The 16,658-nt window shown below is 48.5% G+C and overlaps 1 protein-coding gene across 3 annotated transcripts in view; it reads left to right on the forward strand.

The window, feature by feature from the left end:
* The window catches only part of CLIC5 (chloride intracellular channel 5), a 157,753-nt gene that overhangs the window by 117,894 nt on the left and 23,201 nt on the right, over window positions 1-16,658 (forward strand). For all 3 annotated transcript variants that reach the window (XM_047732580.1, XM_047732579.1, XM_047732581.1), the window contains one exon: window positions 5,395-5,501. In XM_047732580.1, coding sequence (XP_047588536.1) covers window positions 5,395-5,501 — 107 coding nt within the window. The remainder of the gene's footprint in view (window positions 1-5,394; window positions 5,502-16,658) is intronic.

Genomic DNA, 16,658 nt, shown 5'->3' on the forward strand with positions numbered 1-16,658 from the left:
AACCTCAGACCTGCTCAAATGCATGTCTCAAGAATGCCACCAAGATGGTGGGCCTAGTGATGAGACTGGCAACGTCCTGGAGTCCACAGGAATGCCCTTTTGATGACTTTGTATGGGTCATACTGGGCCAGAGGTCATAATTACCTTCCACTAAATGCCCCCAAGCCACTGCCTCAGCCTCACAAAAGAAGACCTGCTGTGCTGCCCACAACAAGCCCCTAGCCCCAGCTGGCTGCCCACTGATTTGAGCAGAGAGGCCCCTGTGGTCCTTAGTGGAGGCCCCTGTAGGAGCGCAGCTTGACCTTCTGGCTCTCTAGGGGGCAGCAAAGCCCCCAGAACTCTTCACTGAAGGCTGTTCTGCCATGTGTTTCTCATCACACCACTGTTTGTAAAAACTGCCAGAAAGCCAAGAAATCGTGGTAGCCTTTTTCCCCTTAGCTTTATTTTATAAAGGAAAAAAACCACATGCAAACACTCCAACCATTTTTTTTTTAAATCACATTTGGTCCCACAAAGCATTTGGTGTCAAAAGAAATTCAGGAAGTCTCAAGTAGTTTCTAAATGAGACTAACTTCCCTTCCTTTCCTAAGACTGGCCCAGTTACCATTCAACAGGGAAGCACTGGGATCAGCATTGTGATTATGATTGAAGGGGGCTGGGCATCACCTTTCACCTCCATAGAGTGGCCAGAGCTCAGAGGATCCAGACTGAGAGGCAGGAGAACAGACTCTGGCCACCTTTCCGTAGTGTGGATAACCTTGGGTCAGCCTCTCTCCCATTTCCTCATGAGGGGGTGGAACTGTGTAGTCCCTAAGATGCCTTTTAGCAGAAGCTCTATGATCCTGTGAGGATCTCAAAGTGCTTTTCCAGAGCTGGCTATTATTTAAAATACCCCTCGTGCAAAAATGCTGTGAGAAGAAGTCAGAAGGGCAGATTGATAATATATCATGGTACGGCAAGTAGTCAGTCAACTAGCAAGTACGTACTGAGGACAGGTGGGGTCCAGAAAATTGCCAGAAGTGGAAGACGCTTTGAATTTATTATTTTGAGAAGTGTTTGTAGATATCTCACAATTGACAAAAATAGGAATGCTTCTTCTCACCCTCCGGGAAGTAGAGAAGCAGCGTTAGTACCAAGGACAGGATCACGTGGTGGCTGAGAAGATGGACTTTGGGTTCAGAATGACTTGCGTTCCAATCCATACCATGAGGTTGTGCCACACAAATCAGCCACAAAATTTTGGTAATGTAGCAGAATACAGTTTATTCCTCACTCTGGCCAAGTCTAAGTGGGCAGAATGGCCCTCTTCCGTATTATAGCCTTTGGAATATGTGACCCCCAAGACTCCTTCAGCAGAGAAAAAAGTAAGAAGGTTTGTGCCAAATGTTTTTAAGGGCCAGGTCTGTGAGTGGTCATATCACGTCCCCTCTCAACCTATTGGCCAGAATCCAGTCGCATGACCCCAACTTAACTGAGAGGCAAGATCTGGGAAATTCAGAGAAGCACATGGATATTTAATCTTTAATTCTCACATCTGTAAGATAATGATTGTAATGTTGATCTCGTGGGATTGTCATAAAAGATGATACTACTGAGCCTAGTGCTGGACATCGAGGAAAAAACTCATGAAGCGACATATTGAAGTATTAGAAAACTAAGTCACTACCTTGTTTGTGACGGTCTTCCACATGCAATCCTAAGGACCTTTGTCTTAAAACCGCAGATCCCAAGGGATGTCTCTTAATAATTAAGCCAGACCATGTCTACCTCTAAGGATCATTTGCTTAATTAGCAGAGACAAGACAAACAAGCACACAGCCAAGGATCAGAAGAGTCAGAAGCATTAACCTGCTTTTCAAGTGAGGGCTTGGTGAGATGAAGAAGCAGGAATAAAGGAAAAGAGAGAGAACTTTTCAGCTCATTAGAAAAAGGAGGGTCAACTTTCAAGATACCAGGGGAGCCCCTAGGATCGGCAGAGGCCCCTCCATCAGGGCAGAATTATCTCTCTTTCTGCAGTGTATCCCCAACACCAGAGACAGGACCTGGCCATGGGGGATACTTAATGCATGCTGGGTTTATTGCGTGGGCCCCTTGTGTTCGGTGGCATGGTGGCCTGGGGCTAGTCAGTGAGAAGTCGGTGGGGGCCCTAAGCCAGTTAGAGCACTTCCATCTGCATACACACACACACACACACACATACACACATACATATATATTATATGGTACATATATTATAAGTAGTAATACACATATATTATAATATTTATATATAATATAATTATATGATAATACATATATATCTATATAATATATATATTTCACTAATATTTACAAAAGAATTTTTTTGTGAGAGAGGCCAACTATTTTGTATTCCAAAATGAAACTTAAGTGTAAGTCTGAGATGAATGCATTTGAAATAAGAGATCTTAAAAATAGAATGGAGAGAAATTGTCATCAGTTAGAGCAGAGGTCAACAGACTTCTCTGTAAGGGGCTAGATAGTAAGTCTTTTTGGCTCCGGGGGCCGTAGAGTCTATGTCACAGCTATGCTGCTGTAGAGTGAAAACAGCCATATATGACATGTCAATGAGTGCAAGTGGCTGTGTTCTAATAAAACGTATGATTACTGAAGTAGGAATTTCATATATTTTCACAGGCTACAAAATACCATCCTCCTTTTGATTTTTTTCAGTGATTTAAAAATGTTAAAAAAAAAAAAAGGGGGTGTCTGGGTGGCTTAGTTGTTAAGCATCTGCCTTTGGCTCAGGTCATGATCCCAGGGTCCTGGGATCGAGCCCCGCATCGGGCTCCCTGTGTCTCTCTCTGTCAACTAAATAAATAAAAGCTTTAAAAAAAATAAAAATAAAAATGTTAAAAAACTATTCTTAGCTCATGAGAGGTATATAAACAGATATTGGGCTGCACCTTCCCTGTGGGCTGCAGTTCAGTAATTCCCGAGTTAAGAAAAATTCACCACGTCTTTGTCATCAGACCATATCACAGTCTTATTTCAAAGATGTTCCTCTGAATGAAATGTATTTCTCAGAGTTCTAGAGAAACAGAATGTACTCTGTAGCCCATCTATCTGCATATACAAAATATGGTATAAATACGGAGCGATCATGAACACCTTTAACATCCCAGTAGAGCAGCCTCCTCAAGTCTAGTTACCGAAATCTGTGAGATTAATATTTGGATACGCATTTCCCACAAAGACAAACTTCAGATGGGACATTAAGCTGTATAGTAAAGTCTCAGGAAATCATAGCGCTTAGAAGACAGGCCAGCTCTCGCCTGCTTTCTCTGAGCACATGGCCCTTTGTCGCGTGTCTCAGATTTGGTTCTATCTACTCATGTTGGGTCCACACTGATGGCGAAGAAATGGTCAGATTATTGCCAGTCTGGTCAAATGATGGCATAAAGCAAAACAAAACAACCAACCCAAACAAATAGTCTACTGAAAATGCGTTTTCTAGACCCTTCTCTTTTTACCTTACCAAGCAAGAGCACAGAGCACTTGGTATTTATTAATAATAATTTAAAGCAATCAGTTCTGAGAGCCTGCCAGATTCTGTGTGCAAAGTCCAAAATGGGGAAGGATGATCTTAAATTGCTATGGTCTTGGCTTACCTAGTATCTTGCAGGAATCTTGCCTGGTACCCCAGGGACAGCAGATGAATCTGCTTATTTCCAGTATGTTCAGGAAGACATGCGCGCCGGACCTGTGCAGAGCGCCATCTGCAGGCGGATGGAGAGTGCACTCATCGTGCTCAGCTGAGCTGGAGGGAGGGCTGTGGGCCTTTAAGGGTGAAGAGCTGAGTCCAAGAGAGGCCACAGAACACGAACTGGAGAGCTGGGCTTCCAGAGTGAAGCTGCCTGGGCTGGATCCTGTCTTTGCCACCTAGCCACGTGACCTTAGGCAAATGGCTTAAATTTTCTGGGCCTCCTTTTTCTCACGTGGGAAATGAGCCCGATCAGAGTACCAACAGGATTGTGAAGACTAATTGATGCATACTCGTAAGGGGGCTAAAACCGTGCCCAGCACATAGCAGGCACTCAGTACAAGTTAGCTTTCGCAGGTATCAGAGCAGTGGTGTGATGGAACAGGAAGAATGCTGCCCCGGGGGCAGGCCGGGTTCTCATGGTCCCGCAATGATTTATGATCCGTGGGTCCTTCAAGAGCCATTTTACCTCTCTGGTCTCTAGTTGTCTTCCCTGTAGAGTGAGCACCAGAATGCCTTCTGTATCTGCCTGATGGCAGAGGGCTGGACCCCGTGATTTTCTGAAGAGTCATCCGATGGCAGTATCTGAAATTAAACAGTCACTTAGCAAGGCACAAGACTGGGTAGTTAGTCCTAGCTAGCTATTGGGTCAATCGAAGAGCAGCAGCAAAAAAGAGAGAGATTAAGAGAGAGAGGGAGAGAGAGGGAGAAAGAAGGGAAGAAAGAAGAAAGGAAAGAAAGAAAGGAAAGGAAAGGTGAGGGGAGGAAAGGAAAGAAAACAAGTAATTTTTAAAGACCCTCATTCACATGATTTACAACATTAAAGGAAATTTAAAAGGTATTTTCATTTTAACCCAAAGCAATCCAACAGTGGGCAGTAGACAGTTATTCACCCGGAGATCACAAAGATCCACACAACTGATAATGATGATAAGTAAGCCACCGTCCCTCATCTCATTCCACCCCTACCTGGCCCTACCCATACAATTTTTGTGAAATGACATTCCTAGAAAATATGAGGGTGCTAAGGGGTTGAAGGCAGGGATGCCCACACAGGCAAGTGTATCTCATTCAGTTTTAGAGACAATAGAAACTTGTCCTAACTCGGGTCTGCCTCTTACCTTCCTCTGGCTTCACATGAAAGCCTGTGCCAAGGTGAGAGGCTGGATCGTTGCAAATCTAGCTCCACGCCTGGAAATAAAGTAATCAGAAACACTCGTCCTGCTGTGAGAGCCTGGTAAATTTCACTCTTACTGCATTCAAATAAGAAGTGGGTGAAGGCTACTTCAGAAGAGCACCAGGGGTACGCTTTCTTTTGAGAAATAGCTTCAAAGCCTCGGTGGCGAGGTACCTCGTATCTCCTGGCTCCCAGAATTAGCTCCGTCCAGTAAGGATGATCCTAACTGCTGGCAGTGGAGAGTTCATACGGGTTGGGGAAATGTCAGGGGCACCTCCAGAATTTTGTATGGTGGTCTTGGACGAGACTCAGGTCCTCTGAGGGGTCTTCTGGTTCCCTGCCCACAGATTGTATCCCCCACAGGCAGCCCTAGAGAGTGTCCACCCTTCCTATAGGTTCAGCGTAAGATCCCCCAAAGATCTGTAGATAAAACTAGAAAGGGGGAAAGGAGCTCCAAGTTCTCACTGATTCTAGAACACCACTCCCTCCATTCCAGGTACCCTAAACTGGCTGCGACACACCGGGAGTCCAACACGGCCGGCATCGACATCTTCTCTAAGTTCTCCGCCTACATCAAAAACACAAAGCAGCAGAACAACGCCGGTGAGTGACCCCCTTCCACTCAGAACTCCTGACAGCCCTGCACACTGCCCAGGACATCTCAGACACCCGTGTCCAGGAAGCATCTGGCACCAGTGCTGTTCACTGTTCGCCCACATCCATGTCCCCCGTGACACAGGGAGTGGGGGTGTAGATCCTTCTTTTTGTCTAGTGCAGGAGAAAAGGCCAGTGGGCCTTTGTGCTGAATTTGGAGGGAGGGAGGTAATTTGTGTTCTGGGCCCGTAATGGTCTGCACAGAAGTTTCCTGCCTTGGCCATACCGCTGGCCATTTGTCCCAGATTCATGACCTTGCCTGGGTTCTTGGGAGGCCCTACCTGGGACCACATATCCCAGCTTCCTTCTGGTCCCTGCAGGCCTTCTGAAGGGGTCGTGCAGAGGTCATGGTGGGACAGCACGGTCACCACGTGGGTGCACACTGCAGAGGGAGCCCGGCCCTCTGCTTCCTCCCCCTGCTGCAAGTGCAGAGGATACTGGGGGAGCCGCAGCTCAAAACCTGGCCCATGCCCCGTCCGGCCTTGGCTGCAGAGCCCAAGACTAGTTCTCCTGTGAGGGCTTCTTGGAGGGGTCTGTCTCAATGCCTCATTTAAGCTCCTCACACTTTAAGTACTTCATTTAGCCTTTCCTTTAAGAACTAGACAAAGCAATTTGAATAGAACCATCAAATTGAGTATGTGTCACACTTGAAAAACTGTGTTAAGACTTAGGAGGAAAAAGAAGTTTTGTTGCCTCCCAGTGGGAGAATGAGACAAGCTTAGGGGCAGAAGCCTGGAGCCCAGCACAGGGCCAAACAGAGCAAGGTCTGCACGAATCTTGGTGAATAAAGGAGTGAACGAATGACCATCTAATGAACACACGATGGACCCACACGTGGTGGGATATGCTAGACGTTTCAGGAGCTCAGAGGAGAAAGGCATCTTTTTGGATGAGGTGACCAGGAAGGGCAGCTATCATGACGCGAAAGGGAAGACATTTTGGCAGGAACAGAGTTGGTGCAGTGGGAAAGCTGTGTCTGCCAGGGGTGTTCAGAGCAGGAAGGATTTACCACAGGGCCTTTGAGAAAGCTGCTCTGAGGGGGTTTCGACTGGGTTTCAGGAGGTGAAGGGAGAGTCAGTGGGCTTTGAGTAAAGGGAGGAGGTCGTGGGGGTGGAGGTGGGAAAATGCCAGCAGCAGAGACTGAAGAAAATGACCAGAGCCCGCAGCCCCAAACCTGAGGGTCAGGTTTTATCCTGGGAATCACGGCAGCCATTCGAGGGGCATGAGGAGGCATGAGAAGGAAACCAGCCTTCAGTGACAAGAAGAAGAAGAAGGGATATGGAGAGATTTTAAACAAGTTCAGTGCTCCTGCTTCCCTGATGTTTGGACCTTGGTGGGTAGAGGAGTGTCCCCAACAAAGCCATGTCCACTGGGGACTTGAGAATGAGGTCTTAACTGCAAATGGGGTCCAAGTAAGAAGGGAACACAGAGACCCGGGGAGATGTTTGTGTGAGGGTGGAACAGGGATTGGGTTGTGACAACCAGACTGGGGGGGCCACCAGAAGCTGAAAGAGATGAGGAAGGGCTCCCTGGAGAGCCTCAGGAGGGAGCGCGACGCTGCTGACACCTTGATTTTGGACTTCTGGCCTGTAACACCGGGAGAACAGATTTCTGGGGTGTTGGGCCACCCACTGTTGTGGTGGGGCTGGGACGCGAAGGTAGCCCTTTAGGGCCGCGTGTGCCAGGGAATTCAGCTCTGGTTTGCACATCCCACATCCAAGGCCCTGTCCTCTCAGCCACAAATACCTTCCTTCAGACTTGTCAAAGCACCCTCAGAAGGATTATCTTATTGGAACCTTCCAGAGTTTTCAAGTTACAAATGGCACTGACATCGTATCCATATTTACAGTTCTCTGATCCCAACCCCAAAGCAGCAGTTTCCACTGAACATCCCGTATCGGTTTCTTATAAACTCAAGGCTCTCCAATTTCCATTGTTTCCACTTCTTCTCTTTCCCCCTGTTTTTCTCTGGGTTGAGTTCTGTCCCTGTGACTCCTTATGCCCAGACTCATCTGTGCATTTCAGAGCCCTAGCCTTTCTGCTGTCCCAGAGAGCCTGTCCCCATAATAGCCCTTGGCATGGGGTTTCTTCTGTCCTGCCTTGAACTGGACTCCGTGCATTTGTTCCTTCCCTGTAACTACGGCCTGCTACCCTCCCACCACCCTCCTTCCTCCTTCACTTTCCCTTCCCTTCACCCTTACCTTCCAGTTCTGGTCTGCTGGGTCCAGAAGTTCTTAGGCTCAGCAAGCCAGAAGCCAAGACAGAGAGTAGCTCGGTGGCCCACTGCACTCAGCCACTTGCCCCAGAGACAGGTCATACCCAGCTCAGCTTCCTGCCAGCTTTGTCGTCAGTGTCGCCAGTGGCCCCCCTGGAGGCTGCAGCAGGAGACCCCCCAGGCTTCCATTGACACCCCTCCGCATGCTTCTTTCCCATTTCTCTCTCTGGATCTTCAACTCTGCATCTCTTTCTTCAATATCCCTTCTTTAGATTCTCCCTTTTGTGTTTTCAGCTTCATTATCTCTTGAGAAGAGCCCTCCCTCCCACCTTATCACCTAAAGCCTCCTAGTCCCCATAGATGCGCCGGCCATGGCAGTGTGCCTTTCTTGCCCTCTTGACATCAAAGTGTGAAAAAAACCAACATGGTGATGTGGTCCTGCCCTGTGGGTCATCTCTCCACTCTTGTGGTGGATACTGGGGCTGTCATTCAAAATGTTCCTGTTTCACAAAACCTCAAAAGTTCCCTGCTACTGAGACCCAGCCCCCATCCAGGGGAGCCATTCATAGCTAGCACACAAGAGAACTGTTTGTTAGTTTGTACATTCGGTCGTTCACTTATTCATTCAGCAAACACGGGTTGCCTCGAACGGCTACAAGCCCAAGCTAATGTTTCAAGGTCATTTCTTGTGTACCAGGTACTATGCTAGGTTCTAGAGGGGTTAAGACAAATGAGACCAAGTCGTTGCCCTCAAAGAGCTAACTGGGGGGGAGGGGGAGGGTGGAAAACATATGAACAGGTGATTACTGGCCTGTGTTGGGACTCCACATCTGCCATTTCTAGTGGTACAATTTTACTAGAGAGACTTCTTTCTAAGCCTCTGTTTCTGCATCTATAAAATACACTTAGGAAGGCTTTCAGTTTCTGCATCTGCCAAATAAGGCGATTAATAGCACGGCCAGTTCTGTAATGCAGATTCGTTGACTCTATAAGTCAGGGCCTACAAATTCTGACACGTGGGGAATGCTCATTTACTGTTAACTTTGATTATAGCTGCTACTGAAAAAACGAGGCAAACATGAATATTGGTATCAGAAAATCCCACTTCAGCTCTTATTTCCAGCACCCCCAGCCAGCACTTCCAAATCTTGCACTTACATCATCTCATTTCTGCGCGTTTCATTTTGTCTCCCACGTTCTTGGTGTCTTCTCCTCTTCTCCAAAGGCTACAGGGAGGAGGTTCCATGACCTGGGCCTGCCTGTCACATCTTCGGGATTGTTGCTTTCGACCTCAAGTTAGGGTTTTGTGCTCTGGTTTGGTGTCTGTCACTGTACGGCCTCCTCTCTCGATAGCCGCCCCAGCCGGGTCCCGTTGTGCTGCTGAGAGCGGATCCCCCTCCACGCCCTGCCATGTCCCCTTCTCAGACGTGCTCTTCAGTTCGCTTAAAGACAGCCTGGACTTTCTCATGAGATTCTCACTCTCCCTTCCCCTGCTCACATGCTCTCTGAATAAATAAATAAAAGTCTCAAGATGCCATACTTAGTAAGACGCTATATGGCCGTACTTTCTGGTCACTTGGGATTTCTCCCATCACCGCCCTGGTTTGCAGGCGATGCAGGGAGTTTGTTTCCCCATATCTCAGAGACCAGCAGCTGTGTGGCATTCAGCTTAAAGACTGAAATCCACCGCCTGGGTTCAGACCCCAGCTTCCCTCTCTTCTTGCTGGCCTGGGGACACCAGGCAAGTTACTGCAATTCTCAGTGGGGTTCAAGTTTCTTCATCTGTAAAGTGGGGGAAGTAAATGTCTGTACCTTGTAGGTGTGCCAGGAACAGTGCCGGCACTGGGTTCAGATATCAGCTCTTTTTTCATTCTGTTCAGTTAGTCAGCATATAGTTCAACATTAGCTTTTGATGCAGTGTTCTGTGATTCATGAGTTGCATGTAACATAATATACTGAATACCATCATCATCATCATCATCATAATTTTTTTTTTAAAGACAAATGTCAGCTCTTGTTCTGTGCTGTTATCCAGAGGCAAACAGGTATACCTCAGCAGAGAGATCTGGGGTAAAAGTGTAGTTTGAGGGGGTATATATATATATATATATATATATATATAGTACAGTCCATGAGTGACAGGAAGGGAGCACTAGGGACAGCATGAAGGTTCACCCACACTTATGGGAGAGCAGTGAGAGAGAGGTCAGGTAGGAAGGTTAAGAAGGATTGGCCAGGGAGTGGAGAAGAAAGTTGGGAAAGGCAGGAGACAGGGAAGATCCTGAAGCTGAGGGAGGAATGTTTGTTTTGTTTTGTTTTGTTTTTAAGAGTGATCTGTGGTACAGAATGCTATGGAAAGGATTATGGGAGGCTTCGTGCTGTGCACAGCTCCCTGGAAGGGTCCTTGGGCGTCCTTCTCTGATGGCAACCCCTCGCCTGCGGCAGCCCATTCCTCAGATCCTACACGGCAAGTGGGAGTCTAGGCTGGCCAGAGAAGCAGGGCCCTTCTCCCTTGGGGAGGCAAGGGGGTGTAGGCACAGGAGGAGACCGCTCTGAGTGGGATCAAGAGCCCACTGGGAGGCAGTATTTGTGGCCCTGAGAAGGGACATCCCTGCGCGTGCAGAGAGTAGCACTGGGTGTGGGTTTGGCTGTGGGAGTCCCTGCTCTGAGCCCCTGCAAGGCACTTTTTCCATCCAACAGGATGGCTACCTAGCCTCCTGGGTGCAGTAGTGAAGGTTTGCAGCTGAAGGATCATGGGATGGCGCCAGCTTTGTCCATCCTGCCTTTGGCGCATCTGGTAACACAGGGGCAGTCAGCAGCAGTCAGCTCTGTCCCCACCCCGGTCCGCTGTCTGCCCTGCTGCGTGGCTCAGAGGCAGAATCCGGCGGTGGCATGGCCTCTACCTTCAGCAGTGTGTGGGCCTCCAGCTCTCACATCACATCCTCCATCTCTTTCCAAAAGTGTTGCTGTCTGGCCCTGCGGCATTCACTCTCCTCTGAGATGCCATCGTGGCGCATGGAGCTCCCCTGGCCAGAGACTCTGCAGCTCTGGCTCTCCTGACTCCTGTGCCCCACCCTGGCTCCCGCTCTGGGCCGCTGGGACGACCCTGCTCCTCCGCTCCAACCCTTTGCTTGTGGGTTTCCACCCACGCCCTCCTTACACATGTTTTCCCTACTCCGTCTTCTCTATGGCGATCTGGGCTTTTCTTTCTGCGTACCCACCTTACACTGTGCATGTGTAACCCTCAAAATGCTGTTTGAACAGACTGAAAATCTCTGCCAAACCCCTTGGCTTTTAAGAAATTCATTTTAGCTGCTGACACTAGTCCGGCTGAAGGATACTCTATTTTACTTGATTTTTCACAATATCTCTTTTTTCCGTATGCTTCAATCCTATTCAGTCTACAAATTTCTTTCGGGTTTTGAACATAGGGCATGTGCTGGGTGATTAACAAAGGGGTCTAACCTGCATCTTTAGTTCTCTGTTACTCACTATGTTTCAAGTCCCTTTTACATTTCTTCCAGCCCCATTCCGTTTCCCCAGATACACTTAACATTCCTGCCCAGGATCATTACCGTGTGGTTGTCGGTATTATTTTCCCATTTTCTTTTTGCTTGGAGAGGGAGTGGACATACATATGCACGTAGACTAAGGCAACATCCCTGTGTTTCTCCTGTTCCGTTCACACCTGCACTTGCTGCCATCGCCATCCTTGTGCACATGCTGGCTTCCGAGGGACTCTTTTTCCTTACCTCCCATGGTGTGTAAAAAGCCCCCCTCAGTCACTTTTATCTCACCCATACATCATGTGAAGCCTTATGGCTTTCCCTAGCTACAAAACACACATACATGTCAGTCTGCTGGTACCCCGTGTTTCTAAGCCGAATGATTTTTTTTCCCAGTTTGGATGGTTTTGGTGTTTCAAGGTTTCCTTGGAATCCGTTCGTCTCTTCTTTCTTCCAAATGCAGCATTCTCTTGTATTTTTGCCTTTGTGTTCTTCTGCCTAATGGGCATTTTTATTTTCAAATGTATCCTCACTCCGCTCGCTCCAGAAAGGCTTGATAACTGCTCGGAGGGGCACGTGATGCACAACCACGCAACATACATGAGAACGGGGTGTGAAAGGAAAGCCAGTGCTGCACACAGATGCAGACCACAAATTTGGCACTAAACCTTCTAGCACGCGAAGCCCAAAGGGACCCTCTGGTCAGCTACAGTTTGGTTCTCCCCATAGACAAAAACATACCGACCTCCCAGAAGAGGAACTAGTATTACCGATCTGGGGGCTGGAGTCCTGGTACAGAGGAGCTGCTATTTTCATTGGCTATGGCCTTTGCCTTGTGTGATTTCCCTTTTCCTTATCTGTAGACTCTAGGCCACTGACTTCACGCTCCTGTGACTTCTGTCCTCTTTCCCTGCAGGTGCCTACTTCACCTTTTCCCTCCCCCCACCCTGGTCAGATAAATATTTCAGACTTTTTTTGACTGGCACCCCTTTTCCCCCCAAAATGCATTTTTTTTTTCTTTTTTCTCTCCATGTATCTTAAGGGCCCTCAGAGCCCCCTGCAGCTTCAGGCCTATTCCACCAGCTCTCCTCCTGCTTTTTGTCATTTCCAAGACTCAGATCAGCCCGCCCACCCATGTCTGTTTTCACCATGAGGCTCAGGCACCTGAGCGGGCTGCCTTTGCAAAGATGTGTCCCTCTCCATTTATGGACGACTTGTGCTATCCTACCATACCCTTCCTAAAGTATTTGTCCTAATAAAATACTTCTACCTTCCTAAATAAAGCCCTAAAAGCCTTCCTTGGGTACTGAAGGTGTGCTGGGACACAGTGCTGTGTGTTTAGTGTAAAGTCCCACACCACAGACTGAGCTGTCTCTAGCTTTTGCCCTTCCTTAGTTAGAAGTGTCGCGCCTGTATTTTCCAAACTGAAGATCAGATGTCTAACAAATTGCTTTCATTGAAAATAATCCAATTATAAGAAATTGGTACTGTCCCAGAAAATCCAGGACACATGTCCCCAAATGAAAAGCACCTGGTTGGGGCTTAGCCCTCTGCTCCCCCTTCTCACCAACCCAAATCCAAACCCGGCAGCCACCACAGGGGGAAGGAGAGTCTATCATGGTTCCTACCACCTCCTGACCCCAGATCCTTTGCTGAAACACATGTTCCTTAGCCACGAAGCTCGCTGAGCAATCCTGATTCTGTTTGCAAACAAAGGCCAGGGTTTCCTCCTTCCTGAGACTCGCATCAGTGGCTTCCCATCCTGAGACCTGGAAACACGGAGTGGACTCTGTGGGCTTATTCTGAGAAAATTGGCAATCACAGCCACATATCAGGAAGAGGACTCTTGGAATGTTCTAGAAACCTCAGTGAGCTCATCTCATCATTGCGATGATCATTCTCACTTGATGGATGTGTCATTAAAGGATGACACTGCACATATTAACACAATATCAGTTACTCCCATCCTGTCCCTCTCTCTTCCCCTCATCTCCCCCCAGAGCCCTCATCTATGGTAGCATGACCAAGCCATATGCACCTGCTGTCCTTGCTCCTTTCTGCACTCAGGCCTGAATCTTCAAACTGTCCTGACTTCTCTCTTCTAAAAGGTGCCCCTTGCAGTGAGCCATACTCCTGGCTGACGCTGATGGGAAAAGATTTTGTCTATAGCCCTGGCCATCTTTCTTTCCGCACCGCATGCCCAGTGGTTTGTGTCCACACGAGCTCATTCCTGCCCTTCCACCTCGCAGCCTGCCTGTCTGGCTGACCATTCCAGCAGATGGGCTCCTCCGGCCCCCTGATCTGTGTGCACCTCCCTGTCCCAGTGGTTGAGTACTTGCTTCCTAGCTATACCCCTCACTCCCTTCTAGTAAACAAGTAAACAAGGCCAACCCCACTTGATGTATGGAATTTGAGGCTCATGGGCTTCATCCCAATATTAAGAAGTTTAGTTAAATCTGTACAATGGGCTGCCAACAAAAGAAGTGAGTGTCCCATCACTGAAGGGGCACAGAAAGAGGCTGGACCTATGGAGGTAGGAACTGCCTGATCTCAAGTCTCATCTCATTATTTAATTACCAGTAAAAAACAAAAGATGCTTTCAGAGAAACAAAAATCCTTTCATTTCAACTATAACATGTTGATTGTGAGAAACAGCCTGATTTCAGAGATGTCAAGTATGAAAAAATGAAACATGAGAGGTAGATGGTTCCCATAAACTTTCCAGTGGAACATTCTGTAATTTGCTAGAAGCTCTGCCATGGAGCATCAGATCCTCCTTACGCTTGGCCTTGAGTGATGCCTTTGGAAAGAAAGTGAATTGAGGTCAGCATTACTTTCAGATCCCTCTAGGCTGTCTGTCCTAACTCCATATTGGCTGAAGGGTCAGCTGTGTCCCTGTCTCTCGTGCCTGGAAACACTTAACACCTGTCTCATAGGTTAGGGATTGGCAAGCATTTCCTTCCTTCCTTTCTTCTTTCCTTTCAGATTTTATTTATTTATTTGAGAAAGAGTGAGAGCAGGAGCATGGGGAGGGACAGAGGGAGAGGGACAAGCAGATTCCCCGCTGAGCAGTGTAAGAGCCCAGTGAGGGCTCGATGCAGGACTCGATGTGGGACTCCTCGATCCCAGGACCCTGAGATCATCACCTGAGCCAAAGGCAGACGCTTAATTGATTGAGCCATCCAGTTTCCCTGCTTCCAAACATTTTCTATAAAGGGTCAGATAAATATTTTAGACTTTTCGGACCACAGAGGTTGTCCCACCTGCTCAGCGCACTATTGGAAATATAAGGGAACCACAGACAACATACAAGCAAGGGAGTGTGGCTGTGTTCCCATATGGCTTCACTTACGGACACCCACCATTTGAATTTCACATTCTTTCCAGGAGTCATGAAATAGTCTTCTGAATTTTTTCACCCATCCCCAAATGTAAAAACCATTCTTAGCTTGAGGGCAGTGCGAAACGACCAGTGGGCTGCATTTGGCCCTTGGACAATAATTTGCTGACCATTGTCTCAGGACATCTCAGACTCTAAGAGCAAGTTTCTTAATTTCTAGACCTCTCAGCCTCCTCCTCTGTAATAGGGAGATTCTAACAGTGTTCTTTCTTGTAGCCTTGTCATGTTAATGACATGAATGAATGCAGTAAAGCCCTGAGGACAGTTCCTGGCACACCATAGGCACCATTATGGGTTAGCTATTGCTACTTTGCTGCTGCTAATTTCATAAATCCTCCCCCAAATTCCCTGGTGTCGGCCCTCCGCCCTGGGTGGCCCGGCTCTCATTGAATGTAGCGGCATGTGCTGCCCTCTTCTGGCAGCGGGAGGGATCTGCTCTAGAGGGGGCTGATCTGTTCAGCCTGTGGATTTTCAAGCATCCTCCTCATAGAACAAGTTATACCCAAGTTTTGGCTGGGGCTTCAAGAAGAGGCCACATCTTCCTTGGGGACTCAAAGCCATCTTCCATTCTCTGTCCCCCACACCCAGGGTGGGGCACGCCCAACAGGCTCGATGGATCTCCTGAGAGGCTGCTGGCTACCTGCTAACCAGATGCCCTCATTGCTTCTCTCTCCCTTCCCTCTTCCCCTTCCACCACTTCCAGTCTTTACTGTTACGAACTTCCTGCACCTAAAATAGGAAGGTGTTTGACAGGATTCAAAGCGGCTGGGGAGGGCCATTAGCCCAGAACCAACAAGCCCCCTACTATCAAAGGCCTTCTCCCAAAGCGTCCGGAATGCGGACCGCTGTTGGGGGGGTGAGAGCGAGGAGGAGCGAAGCGGAAAGTTTTTCCGGATCCCCCAGGATGTGGTGAGCCGTGTTTAAAAGAGAGTGGATATTTATTATCCCAAGCCACTTCAATCACGAGGTGATTATTTCCTCCTCCTCTTCCTCCCTCCCAGCCCTCGGCCCCATGTTCTGGTGGTGGGCCCAGTCTGAAGGCCGCGGCCTCTCCAGGGAGTTGGGCATGGCCCCACCTCTCATTCAGCCCCCCATTCTGCGGGGAGAGCTCAGGCGATATGAAAAAGGTAGGAATGTGAGCTCTAATGACTCCGCTGAGGCGTAGAACCCAGCGAGGTGGCCGTGGGATTCCAGGTCTATCCTGTCAGAAACACTGACCTGTTCTTTTGGAGAAAGACAGCTGTGTCCCAACTCAGGACAACTGGTTCCCCGGAAAAAGTCCTCAGCCCGAGCGGTTATCATGGTGGAGGCTCCTGGGTGGTCCCCGGACCACCACAGTGGTAAGGATAACGAGGTGACTGTCTTGCCACTTCCTCATAAAGCAGCCATTGCTGTCTCATTTCAAAAACGCCTCTGGTCATAAAGGAACCCTTCAGGCTGCCTTCCTTGGCCACCCCTGCGCGCAGAGAGCCAACTCAGGATATTTTGTTTGTTTGTTTGTTGGGTTAAAGTTTCACTTTGATTAGCATTCTTACAAGGAAAAACAAATAACCTAGGCTCGGTGGGACCCACCTCCGAGGCTTGGCGCGTCCTGTACCCATGCGCCCCCTCCCAGGCAGCAGGTCCTTGAGGCTGGCAGCAAGAGGGAGGGGAAGGGCTGACTATTTCCTTCTGGCACCTCCCAGGAGTTGCCCAGGGGATTCCTCAGGAGGGCCTTTGATTTGGTTCATTATTGAGGCGGATGCCGGCAATTTCTAATTTAACAAATTTCGCTTCTGAACCGAATCTTTGGAGGGCGGTTGGTGGTGGCATGGCACACTGACTGGGGCCAGGGTCGGGAGGAGGGGGTGGGGGGGACGGTCCTGCGTGGGTGGGCGCATTCATTAGTGGAAGGAGCCGGTGTTAGCTGTGTGGGCTCCCCGGCTGGAGTAGAGCAGAGACCACCAACACCATTCCATGTGGTGGAATTTCCCGCTGTCTGACCA

This window comes from Lutra lutra, chromosome 6 (genome assembly GCF_902655055.1).
Source record: "Lutra lutra chromosome 6, mLutLut1.2, whole genome shotgun sequence".
Lineage (NCBI taxonomy): Eukaryota > Metazoa > Chordata > Mammalia > Carnivora > Mustelidae > Lutra > Lutra lutra.